This window comes from Melospiza georgiana, chromosome 4 (genome assembly GCF_028018845.1).
Source record: "Melospiza georgiana isolate bMelGeo1 chromosome 4, bMelGeo1.pri, whole genome shotgun sequence".
NCBI lineage: Eukaryota > Metazoa > Chordata > Aves > Passeriformes > Passerellidae > Melospiza > Melospiza georgiana.
Window position 1 is genome coordinate 1,697,663 of NC_080433.1, and position 17,651 is coordinate 1,715,313.

General features: G+C 47.0%; 1 protein-coding gene across 1 annotated transcript in view; it reads right to left on the reverse strand.

Annotated features, from left to right (window-relative positions):
- Nucleotides 1–17,651, reverse strand: part of LOC131082232 (collagen alpha-1(VII) chain-like) — a 109,836-nt gene that overhangs the window by 7,828 nt on the left and 84,357 nt on the right. The window contains exons 69-80 of the mRNA XM_058021932.1: nt 16,223–16,294; nt 15,738–15,773; nt 11,310–11,390; nt 10,267–10,320; nt 9,972–10,025; nt 8,777–8,839; nt 7,957–8,019; nt 6,705–6,821; nt 3,907–3,984; nt 2,615–2,668; nt 1,078–1,126; nt 210–248 (exon numbers count right to left, since the gene is read on the reverse strand). Of these exons, the coding sequence (XP_057877915.1) occupies nt 210–248; nt 1,078–1,126; nt 2,615–2,668; nt 3,907–3,984; nt 6,705–6,821; nt 7,957–8,019; nt 8,777–8,839; nt 9,972–10,025; nt 10,267–10,320; nt 11,310–11,390; nt 15,738–15,773; nt 16,223–16,294 (760 nt within the window). The remainder of the gene's footprint in view (nt 1–209; nt 249–1,077; nt 1,127–2,614; nt 2,669–3,906; nt 3,985–6,704; nt 6,822–7,956; nt 8,020–8,776; nt 8,840–9,971; nt 10,026–10,266; nt 10,321–11,309; nt 11,391–15,737; nt 15,774–16,222; nt 16,295–17,651) is intronic.

A 17,651-nucleotide genomic window follows, 5' to 3' on the forward strand; every position in this document is an offset into this window, starting at 1 on the left:
ACTCCCAGGTGTCCCTCTGATCCCTCAGATTCCTCTCAGGAAGACCCATCCCCCTCAAACCAGGATCCAAAAGCCATTGGTGATCCAACATTTTCTGCACTGAATCCCAGGAAAAAAAACCCCATTTATTCCTAAAAACAACTTCTCACAGTTTTGGGCTGATTTGGGGCAAGGAGAAGATCCTTTCCTGCATGAATTCCCAGCCTTACCCTTTTCCATGGACATCCTTCCCAACTCACCTCCACAACCTGCAGACAGAAGAGACAGGGAAGAGTTTGCTGCTTTTTTCCCCCCCAACATAAATAAGATTTTCCAAGGAAATAATTATTTTTCTGGATTATTTTTCATCCCTTTCTCCCCCTTTTCAAGGACACAAATGCTTCCTAATAACTCCAGTGGTGGTGAACCTAAAAATCTTCCATATCCATAGGGAAAGCCCTGGGAATGGGGCAGAAAGGTTCTGCTGGATCTCAAATAAATGGATTTCTTCAGGACAAGGAAAGCAAGACCCCAAAAAGTTTCAATGTTGGTATTCTGGGATAAAACCATCCCCAAATTTGGTTATTGTGTGTTTTTTTTTTTGTTTGTTTTTTTTTTTTTAATTATTGTTTGTTTTTTTTTTGTTTGTGGGGTTTTTGATTGTTTGTTTTTGGTGTGTTTTTGTTTGTTTTGGGCATTTTGTTTTGGGTTTTGGTTTGTTTTTGGTTTTTTGTGGTTCTTTTTTTTTTTGGTGGTGCTGCTGGCAGTTATTCCCTGTGGGAGCAGAGAATTCTGTGTGCCAAGGAATGCCACAAAAAACTGGGAATTAAAATGTTCAGTGACCTCCAAGTGACCCTTCCCAATCCACAAGGAAATGGGGGAAAGATTTGCTGACAAAACCAAATGGGAAGGGGGGGAGGCTGTTAAGGGATAAAAATGGGGAATTTCAGGAGGTTAGGAATCTGCAGAGCCTGGAATTCCAGACTCCTGGAGAGGGGCCCCAGCTCCACCTGCTGCTGACGGTGACATTTGGGAGCGTGCTGGCGCGGAAATGGCTCCAATTCAGCTGCTGGCAGGGTCACCACGGGGCCAACTCACCACAAATCCCTCGCATTTCGCTCCTCAGCACTTCCTTCACCTCTTCCTCCTGTGCCAGAGTGGGAAAAATGGAATTTAGGGATGAATTCCAACCCTGGCACCATCTCCTTGCTGGTCCCTCTGAGGTGGAGCCACCTCATTTGGGGTGTTATGAGAGCAGAGGTTTGGTGAGACAGGGAGCTTGGTTCAAGATTTGCACCTCATTCCCTCTGGGAATTCCTGGTTTTCCTGAAGCCAGCTCCTCTGGCCACGAGGGATGGGATCCCAACCCAAATCACACCTCAAACCTGGGCTGCTTTTCCAAGGAGTGTCCCCACCCTCCTGGCATTGTCCCACTGATGTGGAGCCACCTCGTTTGGGGTAAGATGAGATTGGAGATTTGGTGTCATGGTTCAAGATTTGTGGCTCATTCCCTTCAGAAATTCCTGGTTTTCCTGCAGCCACCTCCTCTGGCCATGAGGAATGGGATCCCAACCCAAGTCACCCCTCAAACGTGGGCTGGCTTTCCAAGGAGTGGATGATTTTTAAGGTCCCTTCCATCCCAAACCATTCCATGTCCCAAACTGGAAGGATCTGTAAACACCCTTGTCACGCCTCAAACCTGGGCTGAGTGTCCCCACCCTCCTGGCCTTGTGCCCAAAGCCACGATCTCCCAAACTTCCCTGAGCTCTGGAAAGCCATGGAGCCACCTGCACCCAAATTATCCTCCAGGATTGCCCCTTGGGAATGTGGAACCACATTTGATCATTTGGAGCTGCACCTCCTCCTGCTTTCTCTGCCTCCTTCCCAGCCAACGCTGTTCCCCATGGAATGAAACCTCCAATCTCCTGGATTTGGAGCCCATCCTTCATCCCTGGGACAGCCAATGGACACTGATCCCATTGGGAATCTTCCCTGTGGGATGGTCAATGTCCTGCTGAACTTTTTTGGGGTCATCACTCTTATCCTTCTTTGGATTCCAAATTTTGGGGCATTTTCCCATGTAGGGAGCTGGAATTTTCAGCAGCCCAAATTTAGGAGATCCTTTCCATGCTAAAATTAGTCCTGCTTGGAAAATTAATCCACACCCTGGGACAATGGAAATATTGTCTCGTGTCAGTCAAGTGGCACAAAATCCGGGATGAAGGGATGCGGAGGGAGCTGCCACAGGAATTTTGTCCCGATCCATGTGGCTCAACCCCTCCTTCTCCCTCAGGATTTGGAAGCCCAGGGCAGCAGCTTTTCCCTAAAGGCTTTGAAAATGGGGCACATTTCCCTCTCCTGCTTTCCCTTTGGCTTGGATCAGCCCTGGAGCACCCATCCTGTGGGACAATCAGGAGTTGGGAAAGATGGTTTAGGAAAAATCTGCTTTAGGCTTGGCTTTGTAGAGTCCAGCTCTGCTGTCCCTGGGTAACACCACAGCCTCATTTCCCAGATATTCCCAGAGCAAATCCGTTTCTTAACATTTCCCTCCTCCCCTCAGCCTCTTAGGGCTGTTTGGCCGATTTTCTCCTTTTTCCCCCTGAAATGGGAAACGATCCTGGGAGGATGCACTCACGGAAAGGCCCGGCTCTCCCTTGGCTCCTTTCTGCCCGGCAGGACCATTTTCCCCCTGTTAAAAACACTTGGATCATTATCACATCACTGGAGATTGTCGTGAAATGCTCTGGGGATAAGTGCTCCTCAGGGATGATAGCTGGGAAGGGAGATGGGTAAAAAGCCTAAAATTTTGTAGGTGTTTTCCTATAAATTTCAGGGATATCTGCGAGTGGCTCAGTGGGGTGACAGGCACAGCCTCATCCATGTGTCCATCAGATCATCCCAGATTTTTTGGGAGCTCTGCTCCATCACAACAATATTCATTAAAAACAGGAGCTGAGAGCCATCAGTTGTTTCCCAAGCCTCGGCATTCTGATCCCGGGATAATTAACAACTTGATGTCCTGATCACTTGCAATTATCTCTCCTTGGAGAGGTCAAAACTTCCCCTGAAGAGATGAGAAAGGAGGGGAGGAAAGGCGATGGAAAATCTCCCGAGGGAAATGAGCTGGGAGATGAAATCCATGGATCAAGTCAGGTTTGTTTTCCATCTGGAAGAGGTGGATACATGGAGAGGGTCTGGCCTGCACAGAATCTTTGGGGACAGCTCAAGCAGAAGATTTGAAAGTGGAGCTGCAATTGCAGCACTGGAAAGATGGAAAAACCAGGAGATGTTGAGCTTTGTCAACAAGGGATAAAAACACCCTGACAAATTTTCCACTCAGAACTGCTGGAAACTGGATTTGTGGATTAAGGGTGCTTCAAAATATTAAAGGACAAGGAGCACAAGAAGGATGATCCCAATTAAAGCCGGCAGGATCATTTTTCTCAATCCATGTTCACTTCCAGTGCCAGGAAAAATCACATTATCCACCAGCAGCACATGGAGTTACAGCAGTGCCTCTGCTGACCCTAAAATCCCTTGGGACATTGGGGTTTGCAGGGTGTGGGGACTGACCCCAAACTGGTTGGGATCCAAAGCTCTTGTTGGAATTCTCTGCTGAGCGTTAATTATGCATTAATTACCCGGCACTGATTATTGGTTAATTCCTGCTCTGCCTCGGGGATGTGCTGATCCAAAGTTTGATGTTTTCCCAAAGGAAAATTCCTTCACCTTCCCCCCAGCTGGAGACACCTCCAGGCAGGAATTTGGGCAGCACTACCCGTGCCCAACACCTGGAATTTGGGATTCCAACAGCTCTGCTCCTGTTAGAAAATCCGGAGAGCTGAGAAATGAGACCTGGAAGCTCCAAGGTTCATCCAGCTCCAGTTTGGAATTTCGGGAACCCCACTGGATCGTTCCCATACTGACCACTTCTCCTTTTGGCCCGTCCATGCCTGGGGGTCCCTGGAGGCACAGCTGGGATCTCCCTCTTTTCCCTGGTGGACCCTGGAGAAGAAAAGTAGAATTCTGTCAGCACTTCCAGAGATATCCCACTTTTTTTTTGGGAGATTTTCCCCCTAAAACCCAGTCTGGGATGGGAATGTGCTCTGGAATTGTTCCCCCTCTCTCCCAACCCCACAAGCCATTCCTGGAGCTTCTCCTTTAATTCCAGGAGAAGCCGAGGAGCGGTGTGGGTGGAAAGAGTGGCACCTCACAGCCTCTCTTTAATCAGTGTCCAAAAAAAAAAAGCCATTTATTATCCCAGACAGGCTTTTCTGGGCTCGCTAATAACATCAAAAATTCCAGCCTTTTTAAATATCCATGAGGGAATCTTGTACTTTCGGCTCCCTCCTCCCTCCTGTCATTCCTTTGATTTATTTTTCATGGCAAGGCACAGCCTGGGGAGCAAGAGGAGGAAGAATAATTTTGTTTCCATGGGCTGGAGTGGGATTTAATCCATATTTTATTGTTCTGGAAGGACCTTTTTCCACCTTCTTCCTATAATCACCCTTCAAAATTCCTTTTAAAGATCCCTGTCACACTTTCAGCATCTTTATTCAGTGACTTCAAGCTCTTATTTTTAAGGAAGGTGCTGATTTCCAGAGGTATTTTCCAGGTAAAATTCAGCTTCCATAAGGGAAATTAGCAGGGAGAAAATCCAAGTGTCTTTGGAGGAATAAAAAAAATGAAATATTTAGGAGTTGTTTTAAAGTTGATTTTGTGATAAAGGAGTTGATTAAGGAGATCTTGTGCCACAAAAAAAAAAAAAAAAAAAAAAAATTGAGAATTTCTGGATGTGGGTTGAGTTCCTTGTTCATCCTTTCTGCCCTGCATCCTTCTTCTTGCCTTAAATCCCTTTTTTTTGGGAATTCTATGGGATCGCACATTTTTTGTCTTTCTGAAGAACAGCCTCATGTTCTGATCAACATCTCCTGTTCAAGATATTGATATTGTAGTTTCCAATTACTTAATTAATTTTAAAAATTGTTTTTCATGTAGAATTTGCCAAAATCCTGCTAATATTTGATCCTGCTGGAGCTGATGTGTAAAAGTTGTCAGTGGATATCAGCTTGGGAAAAAAGTAGGAAAACTCTGCTGGAATGAGGTGGAATTGAGATTTTTTAGTGACCCATCCATGTCAGAATTCCTGCAAAAATTTCTAGGACAGAGAAATCCAGGAGAGTGGATCTGATGAGATCCAGACTTAGATTTTCCCAGAAAATTTGGAATTGTCCCAACTTCCATCCTCCAAAATCCAAATTATTGCCAGGAACCAAGCTGGGCTTACAGACAAAATTTTGTTTTCCAGGTTATTTTATTCCAGCTTTTCTTTGATTCCTGGATCATCCAGGTAATTTTTGTGTTCTTTAATCCAAGCCTGAAACTGTCCCAGCAAAACCACGGAGGAAATTTTCATTTCCAGCCTTTTTTTTTTTCACTTTGGAAAGTTATTTATTTCTCAGAGCTGTCTCAAGAAAACTTCCAGGGCAGGGTGATCCTGCTCATCGATGGAATTAACATCTCATTTCCCAGGATTTTTTTCCCTGCATTTCTAAAGGTGCCCAGCGTGGCTGGAATGCAAAAATATTCATTAAAAACGGGAGCTGAGAGCCAGCAGCTCCTTCCCAAGGCCTGGCACCCTGATCCTGGGATAATGAACCACTTGGTGTCCTGATCACTTGGAATTATCTCTCCATGGAGAGGTCAGACCTTCCTCTGGAGAGAGGGGAGGGAAAATGTCAGGAGGGAAAGGAACTGGGAGAGGGAATCTGTGGATTGAGATCCTGTGGGAAGAGGGAATGTGGGAGAGCTTGGGAGAGGGGGGACGTGAGGACACTTCAGGGGTGTTCAGGCACACGAGGGTGTCCAGGAGTGGATCTCTGTGAGATTTGGGATCTGTGGGACTCAGGGCCTGCTGGGATTCCTGTGGGATTCAGGACCTGTGGGATTTGGGATTTTTGGGATTCAGGATCTGTGGGATTCAGGACGTGATGGGATTCCTGTGGGATTTGGGATCTGTGGGATTCCGTGGGATCCAGGATCTGTGGGATTCCCGTGGGATTCAGAACCTGTGGGATTTGGGACCTGCTGGGATTTCTGTGGGATTCAGGACCCAATGGGATTCCTGTGTGATTCAGAACCTGTGGGATTCGGTTCCTGTGGGATTCAGGATCTGTGGGATTCAGGACCTGTGGGATTCCTGTGGGATTCAGGACCTGTGGGATTCACAATCTGTGGGATTCAGGACCTGTGCGATTCAGGATCTGCTGGGATTCCTTTGGGATCCAGGATCTGAGGGATTCCTGTGGGATTCAGGGCCTGCTGGGATTCCTGTGGGATTCAGGACCTGCTGGGATTCAGAACCTGCTGGGATTCCTGTGGGATTTGGGGCCTGTGGAATTCAGGATCTGTGGGATTGAGGACCTGTGAATCCTGTAGGATTCAGGGCCTGCTGGGATTCCTGTTGGATTCAGGACTTTTGGGATTCAGGGCCCACTGGGATTCCTGTGGGATTTGGGATCTGTGGGATTCCTGTGGGATTCGGGACCTGTGGAATTCAGGATCTGTGAAGATCTGTGGAATTCCTGTGGGATTCAGGACCTGCTGGGATTCAGGACCTGTGGGATTCAGGATCTGCTGGGATTCCTGTGGGATCCAGGATCTGTGAGATTCCCATGGGATTCAGGACCTGTGGGATTCCCATGGGATTCAGGACCCGTGCTCACCTGTGGGCCTGGCTCTCCCTGTGGCCCTCGAGGTCCAGCTGCTCCAGCCCCTCCAGGCTTCCCAGGCCATCCCGCTTGTCCCTTGAATCCTCCCAGTCCTGGAACTCCCTTGGCTCCCTGGGAATCACAGGGGTTTTAGGGATGGGGCAGCCAAACCTCATCCAAACACTTCCATGGCATTGGGAATATGGGAACACCTCCCACATTCCTTTGCTCTCCACCTTTCCTTGTCCAGAAGGTGCTTGGTGACTTGGATTTTCCATCCAACTATTCCCTGGAATCCCTAAATTCCCAGCTCGCCTAAACAGAACTCTTTCATTTGTAACCCTGAGAAAAACAAGGAAAGAGGAAGATCCCAAACCTACAAATTTCATCTTCACCACTGAGCTTTCTCCTGGAGCTGCTGGAACAAAAAATATTCCCATGAAACCCTCCAGAAGGAAAAACCCAACACCCAGCAGTGGTGGAAAACAAATGTGTGGGAGAGGAGAGGGCCTGAAGAGGAAGGGAATGAGAATTCCTTGGGAATGATCTCCAAGACACCAACCAGAGACTTCAGGATGTGCTCAACCATCAGGGAATGGGGAACAGATTTGTTATCAATGAAATCATTTAAGATCCCAAATCCATTGGAGACTGGAATGTGGGAAGGGCCTGAGGGGCTGGAAAATGCCAAGAGATTTGATGGAGGCTGCTGAGATTTTTTTTTTTTTCTTAAAAATTTACTATTTTAGCAGAAATCACTATTTTCTACCCCTATGGAAAAATACAAATTTAGGTGTGTTTTTTTAAAGAATAAAGCAGGAAATTAAGGAATGCCAAGAAGGAAGATTGGTGGGGAGTGATCCAGGTGGGAATTCCTCAAAGAGATGGGAACAGAACTCAGGATCAGGTCGGAGACCTTTCCCATTTCCCATGCCAAGATGGCCACAGCCTGATCCACTTTTATTCCAAGGATTTACCCTGGGAATGGTGGTGGAATAACTCTGCCAATGAGTCCCTGCCCCTCTGGATGGTTTCTCCTCACGCCCAACTGGCTCCTCCTGGGATTTTATCCATGCACAGAGGGGAATTTAAGGAGACCTCTCTCTCCTGCCCTTTTCCAACTGCATTCCCAACCCTAACATTCCAGCCAGTTGACATTTCCCCTCTGGAAAGGGCACCAATGATGTGGAAAATGTTAAATTTTGTTAACTGAATCTGATGGATGTGGGATTTATTCCTTGGAAATGGCAGCGTGCTCAGCACCAACCTTTTCTCCTTTCTCCCCAGGAATTCCCGAGGCGCCGTCGCTCCCTGAGGCTCCTGGCTCGCCCTGGAAGGTAAAATCATGGGCTTGGAAAAGCTGGGATTTTGGGAATTAACTGGTTTTTCCTCAGATTAGAGTTATTTACTGAATGTCACCTCAGTCTGGACGCTGGTGGTATTCAAGGAGAGGGAAAATTCCCATAAAAATGGAAAAGAGCCTGTGGAGCATCGGGATTGGGATGGACGAACTCAGGTGAGAAAGTGAGTAAAGATCCCAATCCCAGTATCCAAGAATCCTCACCTAATCCATGCTGATTTATGGGAACAGATCCAGGAAAATCCAATTGATGCCCTTTGGAAGAAAAGGGCATTTTCCACAGGTGGAAGGAGCCAAGGTAAAACCATGGCTAACGTGAGAGTGGAAAGGCTGGGATTTTGGGAATTAACTGGTTTTTCCTTGGAGTTATTTACTGAGTGTTACCTCAATCTGGGCACTGGTGGTATTCCAGGAGAGGGAAAATTCCCATTAAAATGGAAAACAGCCTGTGGAGCATTCCATTAAATTGGAAAAGACTCTGGGATTGGGATGGATGAACTCAGCTGAGGAGGTGAGTAAAGATCCCAATCCCAGTATCCAAAAATCCTCACCCAATTGGTGCTGATTTATGGGAACAGATCCAGAAAAATCCAATTTATGCCCTTAGGAGGAAATGGGCATTTTCCAGAGGTGGATTTGGGAAAACTTCTGGGAAAACTCTTGTGGGATGACCTTTAATGTCCCTTCCCAAAGCATTCCATGATTCTGGGATGGTTCAGATCCTCACCTTTGGTCCATGCTGTCCATTCAATCCTGGAATTCCTGGTTTTCCAGGACTGCCAACTTCTCCCTGTGGATGGAAAAGCAGTGGAGGGGCTGTGAGGACAAAGAATCCCCCCAAAAATGGGAAAACTCTGGAAAAGCAAGGAAAGGGATAACCCAGGGATGACACTCTGAGATGAAATCTCACCTCAGCCCAGAAATTTCAGATCACTAAAAGCTAACTAATAACAAATGAGACAAATTAACAAACTAACACTAATTTAACTCATAACCAAGATAATTGGGAATCCTTAAAACTGGAGATTATCCCAACTCCAAACTCTCGTGAGGGAAGTAGGTGGGGAATTCCCCAGATAAAAATTCAGTTACCAAATGGAGCGGGGCTGATGAATCCAAATATTCATAACAACAATAATAAAAATAATATTAATTTTAAAAATTATTATAACCACAATAATAACCACGATATTGCCTCTGTCACCAACAGCTCCCATTTCTCTTATCAAGCTTCCCAATCCCTCCATAAAAAGCCCATTACGGCTCATTAGATGTTGTTTACTGATAAGGAACTAATGGTGATGATAAGAGCCGGGCACCAATTTAGACCTGAGCCCAGGCCGTTGCTAAGCCACGGATCAGGAGGGATTTGGGCTGGGTTTAGTTTAGTTTTTAACCCTAGATTATCCCAAAGTTCCCTATCCATGATTTCCTGCTCTTCACAGGCCTTCCAGGAGGAATTTTCCCCCAGAAATGGGGTGGATTTCTCAGGATCCCCAGATCAGGAGGGATTTGGGCTGGGTTTAGTTTAGGTTTTAACCCTCGATTATCCCAAAGTTCCCTGCAAGACTTAAAGCTTCCTTATCCGTGATTTCCTGCTCTTCACAGGCCTTCCAGGAGGGATTTTCCCTGAGAAATGGGGTGGATTCCTCAGGATTCTGTGCCATGGATCAGGAGGGAATTGGGCTGGGTTTAGTTTAGGTTTTAACCCTGGATTATCCCGAAGTTCCCTGCATGCCTTAAAACCCTCTGATCTGTGATTTCCTGCTCTTCACAGGCCTTCCAAGAGGGATTTCCTCACAGAAATGGGGTGGATTCCTCAGGATTCCATGGATGAAGCTTTCCTGGGAATGGGTGGGAAGTTTTGGGAATGGGGCAGCTGGAGCAGGGTGGAAAGCTGGGCTTGGCTGGGCTTGGCTCACCTTGGCACCTTTGGCTCCAGGAGCGCCGGTCCGGCCTGGAAGGCCCCGCAGGCCCTGGGAATTGAGGAGATCACAGGGAATGAGGGCAGAGGAGGAATTCTAGGCCTGCTGGAAGCTCCCTCCCCATCCCTGCTCATCCCAACCTTTATTTTCCAGGATCATGGAGTGGTTGAGGCTGGAAGGAGCTCTGGAGAATGTTTCTCCAGCTCCCAATCCATGCAGAGCCATCCAAAGCTGTTCCACCACGTTCTCATCCCAAGGAATGGGATTTCCCAGGATCTCATCCATGTCCTACCTTTATCCCTTTCTGCCCGGTGTCACCAGTGGTCCCAGGGTCACCTTTCCCTCCCTACATGGAAAAAAAGGACAAAGGAGATAAATATTCAGGAATAAGGGGCCAAAGGAATGTGGGACCCAGGAAGGCCCAAAAGGAATGTGGGATTTGGGAAGGCACAGACAGGAATGTGGGATCCAGAAAAGCACAGACAGGAATGTTAGATTTAGGAAAGCACAGACAGGAATGTGAGATCTTGGAAGGCCCAAAAGGAATGTGGGGTCTGTGAAGGAGCAGACAGGAATGTGGGATCTGTGAAGGAGGAGACAGGAATGTGCGATCTGTGAAGGAGGAGACAGGAATGTGGGTTCCATTAAGGCACAGACAGGAATGTGGGATCCCAGAAAGCACCAAAAGGAATGTGGGGTCTGGGAAGGAGCAGAGAGGAATGTGGGATCCCGGAAAGCACAGACAGAAATGTGGGATCTGGGAAGGAGCAGAGAGGAATGTGGGATCCAGGGAAGTACTAAAAGGAATGTGGGATCTGTGAAGGAGCAGACAGGAATGTGGGATCTGTGAAGGAGCAGACAGGAATGTGAGATCCAGGAAAGCACCAAAAGGAATGTGGGATCCCAGAAAGCACCAAAAGGAATGTGGGGTCCGGGAAGGAGCAGAGAGGAATGTGGGATCCCAGAAAGCACTGACAGGAATGTGGGATTTGCGAAGGAGCAGAGAGGAATGTGGGATCCAGGGAAGTACTAAAAGGAATGTGGGATCTGAGAAGGAACAGACAGGAATGTGGGATCCAGGGAAGTACTAAAAGGAATGTGGGATCTGAGAAGGAACAGACAGGAATGTGGGATCCAGGGAAGCACAGACAGAAATGTGGGATCCAGGGAAGCACAGACAGAAATGTGGGATCTGGGAAGGAGAAGGGATGAATGTGGGATCTGGGAAAGCACAGACAGGAATGTGGGATCCAGGAAGGCCCAATAGGAAGGTGGGATCTGGGAAGGCACAGATAGGAGTGTGAGATCCACATTCCAAACAATCCTTCCACTCACCGGCTTCCCCTTCTGTCCCTGAAGGCCTCTGTCCCCTTTGGCTCCCTTGATCCCGTTCTTCCCATCCAGTCCTGCTGCACCCTGCCAGAAAGTTGGGACAAATTCATTCCAGAGCCTGTTATTTTCAGGGAAGAGGGATGAGGACAGCCCAGGATGAAATCCCAACTGTAGGATCCCTCAATCCAAGGGCAGAAGCTCCCCCAGGAACAGCCCCAAGGCCTGAGGCTGGGATTTCTCTCCCACTCCTCATCCCAATTCCATGGATTGTAAATCCCTGGCAAATGAAACCTGGGAGGGGATGAATTTGTAATTCCAGCTGGGGAAGTTGTGGCAGCAAAAGGGTCATTCCAGGTAAAGAGATTTGGATGGACTTGGGAATGGGAACAGGGATTTCAGGAATGATTTAAGGAGGCTGCAGGTTTTTTATCCCATTCTGGAATTTTTTGGCTTCTTGAGCCACATCCAACACTGGGACCTCATTTCATGGAGTCTCCCTTTGTTGTGGCAGCAAATAAAGCTGCTAAAAATCCTCTTTTTAATTTTTTATTTTTAAATTTTCATTTTTTCCCAAGTTTGCTGCAGCCTCCTCATTAATCCTGGCCAATTTTGATGGTATTTTCCAGCACCTGGATGTGAGGAAAAAATTGGATTTATCCCCACTTGAGCCCCTCTCAGGGGAGAATGAATTGGCTAGTTGAGGAAATCAGGAGCTGAACAAGTGGAATTCTCTGCTTGGAATTTGTTTGCTGTGGTTGTTGGAAGGAAACAAATTCATTAAGATAAAAATAAAATCAGATTTGTGTGCCAGGGACTCCCTGGATCAGGGGAAATCCATGTTCTTCCATATCCCAGGCACGGATATCTCTTTATTGGTAACTATTTATTGACACAATCAATAGAAAATTCCATCTGGGGACATAAATAAACAAACCATAAACCCCGGGGAAAATGGGAATATTTCTGTTTGCTGGGACAGATTGGAGGGCAATAAACCATTTGTGTGGTGGTTAAACCCCACAAATCCAGGATACCTTCAAGTGCCTGGAGTTTTGAAGGAGCTGGGAGCTGGGATCAGACCAGGAATGGCTCAAAAATCTTCTTTTTTTGCACTAAAACCCCTGACATTAAGTAGAGTTCTTCTAATTTAATTTAATTTAAATTTAATTTAAGCTTTAATACTTCTCTTAATTATCCCAATTATCTCCAGTGCCAGGTTTTCCATGTTTTCCTGTCCAACTCATCTTCCTGCTTTCTATGAGATCCTTCTCCTCCTGAGAGAATCCCAGATGGTTTTAGGAAAAGTTAAACTCACTTCAGGATATGCTGAAGGAAAGCTGGGTCTGAGCCTGGCCTGCTTAGTCCAGGCAACATAAATAAGATTTAGACCTGGATTTTATCTCTCCCTAAGTGGTTTCCTGCTTATCCTAGGCTGGAGAGATTTTGGAATGTGGATTGGAAGGTTTAAAATCTTAAGGATGGGACGGAAAGCTGAGTCTAAGCCTGGCCTGCTTAGTCCAGGCAGCAAATAAGATTTAGACCCGGGTTTTACCTCTCCATAAGTGGTTTCCTGCTGGAGAGATTTTGGAATGTGGATTGGAAGGTTTAAAATCGGGATTGAGCATGGCCTGAAAGGGAAGAAGGTCATGGAGGTGATGCTTTCCTAGGACAGGGAAAAGGTGGGATTGGAGGAATTTAAAGAGGGAGAAAAAAGAAAGAAGAAAATGCAAAGAAGCCAAATGGAAATTTGTTCCCTCGGATTTCCATCCTGGTGTCGTGCCAGGGAAGTCAAGGCTGGACAATAAATGGGAGTAAATTAAAATTTAAATGGCAATTTAAAGGAAATTACTGCAGGAATACTGGAAACAGACTCTGGCTGTTTGGATTTGGGGATTAAAACGTTGCTGAAACTGCACTGCCAACGCTGCTGGTCCACGCAGGGAGGCTGAGTCACCAGCCCTGTGACGCAGGCAGAGAAACCTCGGATCCTCCCTGGCTCCTGGGCAAAAATTCCTGCTGGAGGCAGGGAGGAGCTGGGAATGAGCAGGGACACACTGGAATCCATCGGGATGCTCCCCCAAAGGATGGAGCCCTTTGAAGGCACACATCAAAAGGAGGATGAATTCCCAAACTGCTCCTGAAAGGTTTTGCACCTCCTGGGCTCCCGCTCCTCAGGATCTGATGGGATGATGGAAATGGAATCTCCACCCTGGAGCTCCAGCCCTGGTTTTAGCCCTTCCCTGCCGGGTTTTGGGCAGGATCGTTTGCTGCAGTTTGGAGCAACTTTCCTCCCCAAAAAATTTGGGTTTGGGGTGGGAATTGCCTGGTTTGGTGGAAATTGCCCGGTTTGGTGGAAAATTCCCCATGGCAGGGGGTTTGGAATGAGAGGATCTGGAAGGATCCAACCTTCAGTATTTTAGGATTCTGTGTGATCCCAGTTTTCCTGGGACACTTAATATCCATCATAAACTCAAATTCCTGCTTATAAACCATTCCCACTCCTGCTGAACTTTTCCAGGGATTCAGAATCCTTGGAAAACCAAGAAACGAGGGAAAAGTGCCTTAAAAACCAGAGTTTGGTGGAGAATAATGGGTTAACCCGTGGTTATTTTAATGCACAATCACAGGGAATAAAGAAGAGGAGCTGGAAGCCCTAGTCCATGATCCAAATGACGAGTTAATGGGAATAAAAGGCAGCAATTGGAACATAAAAGAGGGAAGCGAGGCAGGAACAGCAAAATAAAAAGGGAGCTGAGCTTTTAGAAAAGAGGGGGAAGGAGGAGGAGGCGCCTGGAATATCAAAACTGAACCCGTGTGGGAAGTCAAGAGGATCCATTGAAATTTTCCGAGGAATAATTGCAGGGAGAAGACACAGATGCTGTCAGCTCTGTTGGGAACTTCCATGGATCAGAAAAATCGGGAGAGTAAATGGATGAGGGCGCCGAAATCGCTGCCAGGGAGTTCAGCAGGAGCAGCAATTGTGGGCAATTTGTGGGAATAAAAGATGGGATTAGAGGGAAATGGAGGAAAATGAGGAGCACGAGGCTCTGCCTGGAAGATTTGGTGTTGGATCCAGGCAGGATGGGAGTTCTGTCGTCAGGAAAAGAGGATTTGGGAACGATGGACAGCTTGGGAATAACTCAGGGAAGGAATAATCAAAGGGGAGCACTTGGGAAGTGAAGCGGGAGCTGAATTCCCATCAGGATCCTCCCTCAGGTGCCTGAATGGACGGGAATGATGGGTGGGAATTCCCTAAATCTTCCAATGAAACCAGTGGGAAGTGAATCTGGCAGAGGTGGCCCCAGGTGGGATGAATTCCAGAATTTATCATGGATCCTCCAGCAGCATTCCAGCTTGGATCCGGCTTTTGCAATTTTGGGCATGTGGTGAGGGATCAAATCCCAGCTTGGAATCCCAGGGTATTTCCAAAAGGAAAATTCCTTTGCTTTGCTCAGATGGTGGATGGCAGGACACCACTCAGTGGGAATGATTATCCCCAAAATCCAGGGAAAACCAGGACGCTGGGATCCCTTTGCACTCAGCAAGCTTTGCTCCATTCCTGGATGGATTCACCCCATGGAGCCACGTGTTCCCTACAAAACAATTCCATAAATATCCTCAATCCCACACCTTGCAGCACATTCCAGCCTCGAGGCTTTGGCCAAGAAGGTTGTTTATAATTATTAAAAACAATAATAATTAATAAAATTACTGATTGGATGAGGGCCTTTTCCTCAGGGAGCAATTCCCACTCGGGGTTCCAGGCCTGTCAATAATTCCCTGGCTGTGGCCAGGAATCAATGGGGATTTATTTCTTTGGACAACCTTGGAAATTTGGGGTTTGGGCCCTTAATGTAAGAGCTGGACTCGATGATCCTGGTGGGTCCTTTCCAACCCCAAATATTCCATGATTCCATGATCCTGAGAGTCTTGGAGCTTGGAGACTTTTCCATTTGGGGTGAATACACCAAAGGCATTAAACACATTAAATAAATGTATTTTTCTTGCGTTCCTTAATGCAAAATCATGGAATTGTGGAACATTTTGGGTGGGAAGGGACCTCAAAGCCCATCCCAAGAGCAGGGACACCTCCCACTATCCCAGGTTGCTCCAAACCCTGTCCAGCCTGGCCTTGACACTTGCAGGGATGAGGCATTCATAATTTTTCTGGGAATTCTGTGAGGTTCAGGGCATCCCAAACCTCACAGAGAGGAATTTCTTCCACAAGCCATAACCCCAAACCTCTGGCTGGGATCCCTGATCTCCAGACTGATTTTCCAGCAAAACCTCCTGGAACACGGACTTTGGGGAGAAGCTCTGAGTTCCCACGGCCTCTTCCCACCCTTTCCCAAATTCCTGGCGCTGGGAGAGGACCAGGGCCCTTCTCCACACCCAGGGTTTGGAAAGGCAGGGAAATGTTTTCTGACTCACGGGAGATCCCGGCGAGCTCGGTTCTCCTGGCTCCCCCTGCAAGGAAAGCAGGGATGAGTTACCCTGGGGAAGAGCTGAGACCCCTCTGGAAACAGGGAATGCTGTAGGAATTCTGGAAAAGGGACAAGGAGAGCTTCCAGCAGCAGCTGGAAGGGGCAGTGGGATATCCCAAATATCCCACCTGGAAAAGAATTGATTCCACTGGCTCTGAATGGAGCTTGGAGACCATCTCTGACCTCCCTGCTGGAATACTGACATTCCAGCAACTCCTTACTGACCATTCCAGCCTGGGAAAGCTCCCAGAGCACTCTGCTCCTTTAAAAGCTTCAGGATTTTCCTGGAAAATGCAGAAATGCAGCTTCTCCTGCTTTTCCAGATCCTCAATCATTCCAACCAGTAATTTTGGGTAGGGAATGAGGGATTATATCCCATGGGAAAACCGGGATGGGATTTTCCACCTCCGTCCTGGCAGATTTGGAGCTCACCTTCTGTCCCACGGGTCCTCTGCTCCCAAAAAGTCCCATCATTCCCTTGGACCCAGCTTCTCCTTTGATTCCCTAAAATGTTAAAATCCCTGTTAAATACATTGTGAGCACCCGCTCTCTGCAACTTATCCATGGAAAAACCCATGGAGATAACCAAGATGACCAAAAGCACCATTTCCATATCAAAATTCCATCCCAGGGATTGGGAAAAAGCCACCAGTGCCAGGAGTTTGCAGGAAACCCTGGGAATTGTTCTGGAAAAGATTCCAGTGGTGGGGATTGAAGGAAAACGGGCAGGAAGGGGGTTTGGATCCTGGGGATGAGCTTTATCTCTGCCAAAAATCCAGGAGAAGACCCTGCTGGGCTCGCTGGGGCTAGAGATTCCACTCTCCAAAGCCATCCAGATATTTATCCAAGAGGAGATGGTCGTGGGTTATTTTATGGATTATTTTTCATGGATTATTTTTTCTGGAGTATATTTTTGAGTTATTTTTCATAGATTATTTTTTCTGGAGTATTTATATGGGTTATTTATAATGGATTATTTTGAATGGAATATTTTTATGGGTTATTTTTCATGGATTATTTTTTCTGGAGTATTTTAATGGGCTATTTTTCATGGATTAATTTGAATGGAATATTTTTATGGGTTATTTTTCATGGATTATTTTTTCTGGAGTATTTATATGGGTTATTTATAATGGATTATTTTGAATGGAATATTTTTATGGGTTATTTTTCATGGATTAATTTTTATGGAGGGTTTTTCATCAGAGTCCAACCGGACAAATGAAATACGTGGAATTTTATCCGACTTTAAAAAAAACATGGGAGAGTCTCCCAATAGTTTCCTTCACTTTGGGGACCTGAGCAGCGGGATCAGAAAAGGGCAGGATCTGCCTCTTCCCAAAGGATGTGCTCCCCTTGGATCAGGCAATTCCCACCTGGATGCAGCTTCCCGTGGGAAATAACAGGAGCTGGATGTGTCACTGCTGCTGCGGGGACTTCAATTTATTCAGCCCTGGGTCAGGCTGGAGGAGCCAAAGCCATTTCCGCGAGATGGAAATTGGGATGAGTAGGACACGGAGACGGCGGCTGTGACTCAGCTGGGAGTGGGAGAGTTCCGTGATTCCTCCCAGGAAAACGGGGCCGGGTTGGGACCTGGGATGAGCTCCTGGGGAGCTGAGGGAGAGGGAGGAGCTCTGCCACCACCCAGGGGACACATCAGGGACACGGGAGCCGTCCAAGCCTTACCAGGAGCATTCCAGAGGCTCCAGGAGCAGGGACAGCTCCTGGAGGGAGAGGGGGATTGTCGCCCTGATTTTTTAAGTTTTTCTAAGCCTCCTGATGTTGACATTCTTGTAGCAAACTCTCTCGCACACTTTCTGTAAATAACTCATTGTTTTGCATTCTTTTATGGAGGAGGAGG